The sequence below is a fragment of the Apium graveolens genome, chromosome 4, assembly GCF_009905375.1.
Source record: "Apium graveolens cultivar Ventura chromosome 4, ASM990537v1, whole genome shotgun sequence".
Classification (NCBI taxonomy): domain Eukaryota; kingdom Viridiplantae; phylum Streptophyta; class Magnoliopsida; order Apiales; family Apiaceae; genus Apium; species Apium graveolens.
This window is the reverse complement of record NC_133650.1, coordinates 259,036,884-259,047,201: the sequence shown is the minus strand read 5'-3', so window position 1 is coordinate 259,047,201 and position 10,318 is coordinate 259,036,884. Positions and strand designations below refer to the sequence as shown.

Sequence of the window (10,318 nt, the reverse complement as noted above, 5' to 3'; positions counted from 1 at the left end):
TTTTTAGTTTATAGTGTATGTAAATGTATTAAATAATACGTTTATACAAATTTTATAAAATTGTACACATACTTTATACATATATAAATATATTATTTGTATTTAATCGTAGAAAATGTTCTATAATCATCATCAAAACGGTAGGGGCAACAAAAAAAAATCAAAAAATCCGATATTCGTCCGAAATATCTGCATTAGTATTCGAGAAAAAACGGATATTATCCGTATCCGAAATAAAGCGGATATTATCCGTATTCGAATCCGATGATTGCGGAGGCATATCCGTATCCGAATTATCCGTTTGACAACCCTAATTTTATGTACCAAAATTAACAATCCAAACCCTATTGCACGAGATTAAGATTTCGATTTTTGTTAACTGAACTGGTTAACCAAAAAACAAGTGGCCTTTATATTATGTCTATCCTGAAATTAATTAAAGATTTCCTTAATATACCAAGAATCAAATATTAGCAAAATACAATAGAAAATGAAATTTTAAAATTACCCGGAAAAAAAAAAGTTGTTGAAGTTAATCATAAACACAAAAGAAGACAAAATTTGAAAATGAAGCAGTTGTCGTAAAATGAAAAACCCTGGCACAGCCGCCCGGTGACAACACTCTCTGGGTGAAGGCGCGAGAGAGATATGTATAGATCTCTGTAAGTCTCTATCTATATATTTTTTCAGTTCAATTTATTTATACATCTTTGCCTGCCTAATTGTCTTCACATTTCACAGAATTTCTCGTTCATTTTCGTACTCAATTCGCAATTCACAGCTGCTTAAATCCCAATTATCCCTAATTATTGACCCGCCCACATATGTAAGTTCATATATAGACGTACATGTATGTATCGGCATCACATCTGTTTCGATATATTTTGTTTCTTTACGCCTGTGTTTAATTGTACAATACAGGCTGAAAAGACTATTGCTGCTAAATTAGGGCAAACATTCTCGCGATATAGACGTATGTAGTATAAAAACTCAATGACATTTTACTCCTTTTTCCATCTAGTCTAGTAATTTATTGAACCTGTGTGGCGTTGTAATTCGTGCTTTAAAACACGTAGGCCTGATTAATTGGCAGTGGAGTATTGACATTGTTTAGCCCTCGGTATGCAGGTAGTTATGTAAGTTATAAGGAGGCAGTTGAGGAATCGGTGCAGGCAAAAATTGTTCAAGCGCTTCGTGTAGGTGATCGGAGTACAGCTTCCTCGTTGTTGCAAGATGTTAACTTTAAAGACGGTGTTCTTAGAGCTGATGATTTTCTTGATATACTTAAATATTGCGCGAGATCGCCTGATCCATTGGTACTTTACTGTGCATTTTGTGTTTATGAAAATTAATATATATAATCGTCATTGTTAGATTGAATATGGTTGTTGTGGCGAAAGATTGTCCTGTGCATAGGTAAGAAAATGTAGGGACTTGACTGAGATGGATATTTGATATTGTAGGACATGTCTTATTACACTGTTCGATTTTTTTATATGGTTTGCAAAGAGAAACAAATGCTAGAGTGTTTCCATATAGGAGTACTTCTTTGCGAAAACTAAGATAAATAATATCAAAACCTACCTACACACCCACCCCTTAAGTGGCGAGTGAATGTTCTTTTTGGGGCGCCAACCTAATGTCAAACTGTGTTTCTTTAGTATTTGATTTTACTTTTTTAATGTCTAAAATAATTTTACTTATGAAATGACTAAAACAAGACAAGTCTAATTTACTTCTTATAGTTTAAACAGATTAGAAAAATGAGAATCAAGTATATGAAGGAAAATACTATAATTAATTTCCGGAAACAATTACTGCGAGAATTATCTGAGCAAAAACAGATTTGGAATTAGGGTTCAGGTCCCATAGGCCACTAATTATCATATTTTATCGATTTAGTCAGACACTTTACTAAAGACTAAACTTTGCATGATGACGAAACTTACCTTGAGATAAATTATAAGGTTGAAAAATTATCCTCTAACATCACTCGTGAAAGTTTTGTTGTCAATGCAGTTTGTTATGGAGACATGGAGAACTATGCAGTTAAAAGAGGTCAGCATGTCCGGAAAATGCTATCTTCTTATAACCCGAGCTCTTTGCAAGGGAGGTTACATAGAGGAGGTATTAATAGTGTATGATTAGAGCACTTTTGGAATATCATTGATAAACATCATCATAACCGCTATGAAAGTAATTCATCTCTATGTGGTTTTTTACAGAATCAAGATATCACATCTTTTGTATATTATAGAAATTTGTTTGCACACCTTATATCAAGATATCTGATTGTGTTTGAAGTACTGGAATTCAGATGAGAAACTTCAAGTTACATTATATGGACACAGGGTAATTATAGAAACCAGGCAATTCCTGAGACTTAAATAAATATTTACAGGGTTGTAGGATTAACTTTACAAGATTTCTGTCAGGATCTTTAATTAATCAATAGATATGCTGGGAAGAAGCTAGATAGAAGCAGTGGTTTCTGGGCGTAATTGTAAAAATCTCTAGGTCTCTTAATTTAATGAATCATAACTTAGATTCGATACTTGTCATTAGAAATGAAATTAAACTACTTAAAAATGTATTACTGGTCTGTGACCATAGTACTTGTATTGTAACTCATCCTTTTTTCTCTGTTCAGGCCTTCAATTTGATAAACAATCTTGGCGAAAATTCAGACATCTATCCTGTCTTGCCTATGTACAATAACTTATTGCATGTTTGTGTTGAGACACATAGTGTTAATAATGTGATAAAATGCCTGGATTTAATGGAGAAGCAAATGGTGGGGAAGAATGAAGCAACTTATATGCAGCTTCTCAAGGTGTGTGAAGAAAATTGGTTTTCTTTTCTGTTGTGTTTTTAGTTTTAGTAATGCATTTGAGAATACTGGGTATAAAATTCACTTTTCTGAAGCTTATTGTATCGTTTGCTTAAGCAGCTGCTTGGACAATGTATTAATTGTTTGCAATCTAAAAAAGGAAAAACACATATTGCATCACAATGGTAAAGAGTCTTGTTTTCTCTACACCAGGAAATAATTATTGGTTAATTTAGCATTTAGCTTAAGATGAAGCAATTTGTGCATGGGTTTACGTGGAGAGTAGGGATTTTTTATCCCAATTGACTACATGGGCTGGTTACATTCACAGTAATGCGAACATGTGCACAAAGGTTGTGCATGCAGATATAAACTGGGAAAGAGAGAGCGGGGAGGGAGAGTAAATGTGCTTTGCATCTTTTTTTCAGAGTTGTTTAAGGCAAATCAAATTCTTATGTTAATCACCTTCTTGGATGCTATGTGCACTATATATAAAATTAAAAGGAAAAGAGCTTTTTGCTTAGGTGGTCTCTCAGTTGTGAAGAGAGTCGATTCAACTATGCTCGCAAATCATTTGCAGTTTGCATCTTTTCCTCATGCACACATATGTTCAGAGTCCCAGCGTAATATTGAAGTGTTTCAGGATTTATAAATTGATTGCTAGTCTTATTATGTTGTTTCCAGTTTGCAGTTTTACAGCAGAAGTTGTCTGCAGTCCGTGACATTTGGAAAGAGTGCAACAAATACTACAATCCCAGCATCATTGTCCTTAATAGATTTGTATGTTCCTTCGCGAATCTAGGAGATTTGAGTGCTGCCTATGCTGTTTTACAGCATATGCTAGGGTTGCTTCTCCAAGGAGGTTCAATTATCAAAACAAATGCCAAAGGAAGTCCATATACTCAGAGATTAGACATTCCTATACCTTCCTACACTGCCTTGAATTTGGAAAATGTTAACATAGATAATCAGCCTTTTGTATCATCTGTCGTTGAACACTGTAACAATGTGGGTACACAGGAAAGTAATAACATGCAGTTATCTACTTTCAACTTAAAAAAATGTGAAGGTGGAAATATTGGAACAGATGTCCTAAGAAGATGTGTGAGTGTACCAGTACTTCAGGTTTTGAGGGCTTCTTTCAATAGTGTTATATATGCTTGTGCACAAGCAAAAAAGTCTTTGTTGGCAGAGCACATAATTCTACAGGTACCCCAGTTTGTTATATTCTCTATCTATATGTCTGTGTTCAATGTATAGTTTGTGGTAAAATGTAACCAGAACCTACATAGTGATCAAACTTGATGTGTAAGCTTTGTTTACCTAATGGTCAGAGCCACTGAGTATGCCAATTAATTCCTAGGGATATCCTTATTAAAATAATGCCGCTTGTTGATATCTAGCTTTGGTGAAGCCAAATGTTTTTTCTATAAATACTAGCAATCATTCTCTTCCATAAAGTTTCATCTCCTTTGGTTTAGATGCAAAATTTGGGTGTGGAACCGTCAAGCAGTACGTATGTCGGGCTCATGAGAGCTGTTGTTAAAGATAAGGGTTCCCAGGCTGGAATAGAACTGGTACGGATTTTTATTATTGTTGTTGCTTTATGTCTTTTGCAATTACCAAAGTTGGACAATTTGCCAATCAACTTATTATAAATTATAATACATACAGTGATATTTATAGTAGATTGCTGAAAAAGTTTAGTTTTGGTTTCATGTCTCTGAAAGTGACTTTTACTATTTACATGCCAAACAATTCCATTTTTGTGCAGCTCGAGTCGATGCAAAACAAGAATGTCCAACCATGTGATTCAATATTTGCAGCCATATCAATTGGGTGCAGTCTCGACTTAAAAGTAGATTTGGCTGAATCATATCTGGACCGGATTTCACACAGTCCTGTTGTTTATCCCTACAATTCTTGTCTTGAAGCTTGTAAAATTCTGGTAATTATTTTACTTCAGTTTGCAGTTCTGCACTAAGTCTTAGTCATATTAATTCAGTTTTAGCAGGTATAACAAACAGTATAATTCGGTGCAGAATCTGAACTAAAATGCTGAACGCACTGATTTAATGTCATCGAAAATATTTTCCCTATTCAGGACATCGACTATTAAAATTAGAGAACAAACCATTGCGCTAGCTATCTTAATATCCTTGGCTGGGTTCAACTTAAAGAATAGATTTAAATCCCATGCTGACCTCATCTTTATATTCATTTAGGTCTCCACAGAATTTAATTATGTCACAGTTCTGATCCATCCATATAATCAAACACATAACGTTATATACTAGTAAAAATATGTTGCATTATGAAACGACAAAATGAGTGTTACACTGTTGGTGCAAATAACCCTCCCCACCTGATATATTTTTAACTGCCAACAGAGTATATTATGGCAAGCATTTTGTTTGTAGAGATGGGTGGAAGTTAGAACATCTGTCTGTATAGTTTTAGGCTTTTAGCAGCTTCAGTTTGTTTAAAGAAACAGCTGTTCTTTTGTGTCATTTTTTGATTCTAACAGATTATAGTATTTGATCCCAGTTTACCATCTTGAAAGAGAAGTATTTCATTTAATTTGACAACAGCTTCTTTTGTCTTGATGATTTAAGTGGTGACATGGAGGAACTCTGCTGGATCTGTATCCAATAAGTTCATGACGGCTAATGGGTGAAAACTGATTATAGGTTATACCAAATTAGTCGATTACATTAATCCTTGATGACTACGTGCTTTGTAGTTTGATGTACACTCAGAGCGCTGACCATCCTTTTCTTTTAATCATATGCATCCACTTTGAGTTTGTTTACCATCGTATTCTCAAAGAGCTGACTTCACTTTAATAATTGAATATTTTTCAGGATCAACCTGAACGTGCTACTCGAATATTAGCCAAAATGAGACATAAGGAACTCCGGCCAAATATCAGAACATATGAGCTTATGTTTTCGTTGTTCGGCTATGTAAACGCGCCCTACGAATCTGGAGACATGCAATCACGCTTAGATGCAGCAAAAAGAATAAGTGCAATAGAAGCAGATATGCTAAAGAACGGCATCCAGCACAGTTCTTTATCAATTGCGAACCTGGTGGGTGTACTCTACTTATTCGCAGAGTGTCCTAATTTTTAGTGTAGCAGTTAATGGTCTCTGGGATTTTATCTTGCATAAAACTCTCATCAGTTTTAGTCAAACCTATAATTTTTTGTTAAATTGGTTGTAAAAAGTAGTTTGCTACTTATCTAGACCTTAGAACATTCTTCCATCAATAAATTATGTATGACATAATTTGTTTGATATACTGTGTAACTATGATGATTATTTGGGTCATGTATTTATGTGAGGTGAACCCTATATAGGATTGTATCCTGCGCGATTGGAACTCAGTTTGGTGAGTATATACTAATTCCCTGCCCCACCCCTTAATTCCACAAAGGGTGCTAATTACTTCTTATACCATTTTCCTAGCTTGCTTAGAAGTACTTTGTAATCACTTCTGTTGTATAATTATGTTATAACTTGTTAGAGAAATCAAGTACAATATATTTAACATTAAAAGCAAATTATCGAGAAAGTGTATTTCACTTGTATTTTGTGCTCAACTGAAAGTTCAATAGTTTTAACTTGTAGGATTAGAAAAGTACCCTCATTCTTCTTGAGATAAAAAAATACATATAGAATTCTAAGCATGTTTGCTAGTGAGTCGATGTTACGCCTCAATAACTTAAAATGATTTTTAAGTAGGTACATTTTGCGCACTTTGTATGTGCATTTGTTTTAAATATCTATTTTTTCTTTATAATTCAGCTGAGAGCACTGGGGGCTGAGAGGATGATAAAAGAACTGATGCTATACTTGCGTGTGGCAGAAAGGAATTTTTCTTTTTACCAGAAAGAATCAATAACACTGATCTACAATGCAGTGTTGCATTCGCTTGTTAAGGCTGAAGAAGTAAGTATTTATTGTGTCTGATTGTTTTGACTATATCAGTTATCCTAACACAGCTGTTCATTATTTTTTAAACTTACTTTTTTTCCCCTTTCTTGATCCAGACTCAATTGGCAGCAGAAACCTTCAGAACTATGATAAATTATGGATATCAGCCGGATCTTGCTACTTATACTACCATGATTGATTGTTGCAGCATTGTTGGAGGTTTTAAGTATGCATGTGCACTAGTTAGCTTAATGATACGTAATGGATTTTGTCCACAGGCGGCAACTTACACTGCTCTCACAAAGGTATGGTTGTGGGTATTCTTCATCCTGCAATTTTTGTAACCTCTTATATCTGCCATTTAGATTTTTACCCTGATTTATAACTCCTTATCTAAGACTGTTGTACCATCACTTTCTAGACAAGCAGCAACATTCATAATTCTTCATCCACATTCAGTTTAGTTTTCAAGATTGACATTAAATTCCATTACTCGTGTTCCAATAAGACCACTCTAAGTCTGTGTACTAGTTCTGGTTATTCAGCACACTAGTAAACTTAATTCTTGCTTCTTTGAGGTATGGCTTTAGTTACTTTAAATCCTGGTAAGTCTACCTTTTTAGTTATTTGATTTATGATATTTTAGTTTATAAAATTCATGTGCTCTAGGAAAAAACATTCTGTTGAGGTACATGATGATTATTAGTAGCAGAGAAACAGAGATTAACTATTTATTATATTTTGTTTTTTGCTTGTGGAATGATGACTCTCTCTCTCTCTCTCTCTCTCTCTCTCTCTCTCTCTCTCTCTCTTATATATATATATATAGAAGAACACATTCACATGCATTTACTTTTGGGAAAATATTGAACGGAAGTTTGAGGTTTTTAACCGAGTAAAGTGTAAACATGTTCTCTATATTCTTTTGGTACATGTGTCTTTTCCCATCTATTGCAATCCTGGAACATTTGAACCTTTCATGTAAATTTTGTTGATGACCATTTACCTTAATTTCTTACTGTCTTAATATGTGGACTGTCTTTTGTGTTGCTCTTCTTTACAACTCTTTCTTTTAATTATTTGCTACACTTATTATCCTTGTATCTTGATTCTGTCTGTATTTTGTATCTTGTAACAAATTATGATCCATCTCATTTAGAAGCAAGTTGCAGAATTCATCTGAGAAATAGTAGATTACTCTTTGTTAAACCTAATGAGTTATTGCCATAAATAGTGCAAGATAGTATCAGTGCGTTTGCATTTTTATTATTAAATTTTTTTGAGGGGGAATAATAGCAGTAGGTTTATTTATTGAATGCTACAAGTGGTTTAGCCTAGCTGTTCTTGACACTTTTCTACTGTGTTGGATTAATTCAGATTCTTTTGGAGAATGAACATTTGAAAAACAAGGATTTTGTTGGCGCACTGAATCTTCTGGATATGGCATGTTCTGAAGATATTCAACTTGATAAATTGCTATTTAACACTATCCTTCGAGAAGCGTACCACCAGGTTGTATATGCTGTCTCTCATTGGTGATACTTTGTTTCAAAATTTATACTCAGAAACCCTAATGCATGTCTATGCACTGAAAAAGAGATCCACCAAGTTTATATTTATCTTCGGAATAATTTTATAATACAACATAGATCATGTTATACCTAATAAACCTCCTTAGACCCAATTCAAGTCATTTTCCAAATTCAGTTGCATAGAGTTCCCTTTTGAATGTTTTTTTTTAAATTTTGCATTTCACAGATTAGCTCCTTCCTTTTGTCAGAAGAAGGTTGCAAAGAAGAACAGATAGTAATCATGTAACTGTATTGTGGTTCTACCTGATATTGTGTATTGTGGTTCTACCTGATATTGTCTGAAAGTGATATTTTTACCTCATATCTCCTGCTTTATTTTGTGTCACTTTGTGTCCTGACTTGTGCATGTCTCCCTTGGCTTGGTACTTCTACATAACTAATTACAGGAGTTGGGGCCATGATGGATACAAAGGGATGCAATATGATTTAAATGTATAATTTGTCTTGTTGCAAAATGAGTTAACAATGTTAATGGGTTTCTACTTGGTATATTTTCTGCCTCTAGTTTTAGTGCTAGAGAATTTTTTCAATAAGGGCGATTAGGTCGTTGGTAAAATAAATTTTCAGCAAATTATTTTGCTTGGATCTACCATCAAACTTACCTTGTCTGTCTATATGTTCTCAGAAAAAGCTTGTAGTAATTGAGCTTGTTCTTCAGAGGATGCATGAGAAGAAGATCCTTCCTGATCCAACTACCTGTAGCTATGTGTTTCGTGCTTATGTTGCTCGACGGAGATACAGCACAGCTTTGGAAGCTTTGCAGGTTCTGAGCATGAGGATGATTCTTGAAGCTGGTAGCAGTCTTGAAGAAATGAGATCTGCATATGAGCAGCAATTTATTTTGGCAGAGGACATGGAAGTTGATTCACGGATAATTGAGCTCTTTAAAGATCGTAAGGATAATCTTGCTTTTGGACTTCTTAACTTAAGATGGTGCGCCATAGCTGGACATGCAATTTCTTGGTCACCTGATCAAAGTCCGTGGGCTAAGAGACTGTTGAAGAGCTATGGTTGTGGAAAGCGTGGTAGCTATATAATTGATAAGAAACTTTCAGATACTTATGTTTCTTTACAACGTCGTACCATAAAACTTCTTAAGCATACATATCTCCTTCGAAAGAGTCATAGTTCTAGACAGCGGGGTAGGGTAAAATGTCGTAATAAGGTTTCACAACTTTATGGTTCTAAAATACTTCGTAGAAAACTTGCACAACTTGTTGGTTCCAAAAAGCATGATAGTAAGTGTGTTAGTACCGGAAGGCGTAGTAAAAAGCCTAGCAGGTTAAAACTTGATAAGAGACTTTCAGACAAGTCAGGTTCTAGAGAGACAGTAGCTTAGAATTCCTAATCGTAGTATAGTTTTCTGGTTCACTTGTAATTATAGAAGCTGGTAATTGCTCACTCAGTGATTGATCACTGCTTGTTTGGGGTGATGCATCAGATTGAAAACTTATTTGTTGTGAAATAGTGAGCCTTTGTTTGAAATCAATTTCCTTGATGGCACTGGGTTTTGGTTTTAGCTCACTGCAAGCTCTCACATATCTCATCGAGGAGCTTGATTAAAGCAAGAGCCAGATAGCAATTTTGTAGCATCCTGTTTGAAAAGTGTAACATATATTTGCATCACTAATTGAAAATTGAAAATGTAATGTCATATTGAGAAGGTATAGTTGTTTTTTTTGTTGTGATTCAATTACTTACAACTGTTTAGAATCTAGAAATGCCAATACGAAGTGATATAATGTAGTTTCACTTTCAGCTTACTGTGACTGAATTCTGATGGTTCATTTTGTAGCATAAATTGATATATATTCGATCAATTGCGTTTGCTCTGTAGCTGAAATTAATATTTTTCTCTTTATCTAAATTAAAACCCTTATGATTGTTTCGAGCAAAGAGCAATTAGTTTGTCATCAAAATTGGTCCCTGAGAGAGAGATTTCTTTTCCTGATAAGATT

General features: G+C 34.4%; 1 protein-coding gene across 2 annotated transcripts; it reads left to right on the top strand.

The window, feature by feature from the left end:
• The first annotated feature begins 521 nt into the window (after positions 1–521).
• On the top strand, positions 522–10,023 carry LOC141720876 (pentatricopeptide repeat-containing protein At1g76280). 2 transcript variants are annotated; one of them, XM_074523526.1, is made up of 14 exons: positions 522–662; positions 742–826; positions 922–973; positions 1,129–1,316; positions 2,020–2,127; positions 2,651–2,833; positions 3,515–4,039; positions 4,312–4,407; positions 4,605–4,778; positions 5,695–5,922; positions 6,640–6,783; positions 6,885–7,073; positions 8,146–8,280; positions 8,986–10,023. In XM_074523526.1, the coding sequence occupies exons 1-14, from the start codon at positions 649–651 to the stop codon at positions 9,697–9,699; spliced, it is 2,835 nt and encodes a 944-aa protein (XP_074379627.1). In that variant the 5' UTR covers positions 522–648; the 3' UTR covers positions 9,700–10,023. The 2 variants fall into 2 exon arrangements, with proteins under 2 accessions (XP_074379627.1, XP_074379628.1); XM_074523527.1 differs by lacking the exon at positions 922–973 and having other exon boundaries at positions 602–662.
• The last annotated feature ends 295 nt before the right edge of the window (positions 10,024–10,318 follow it).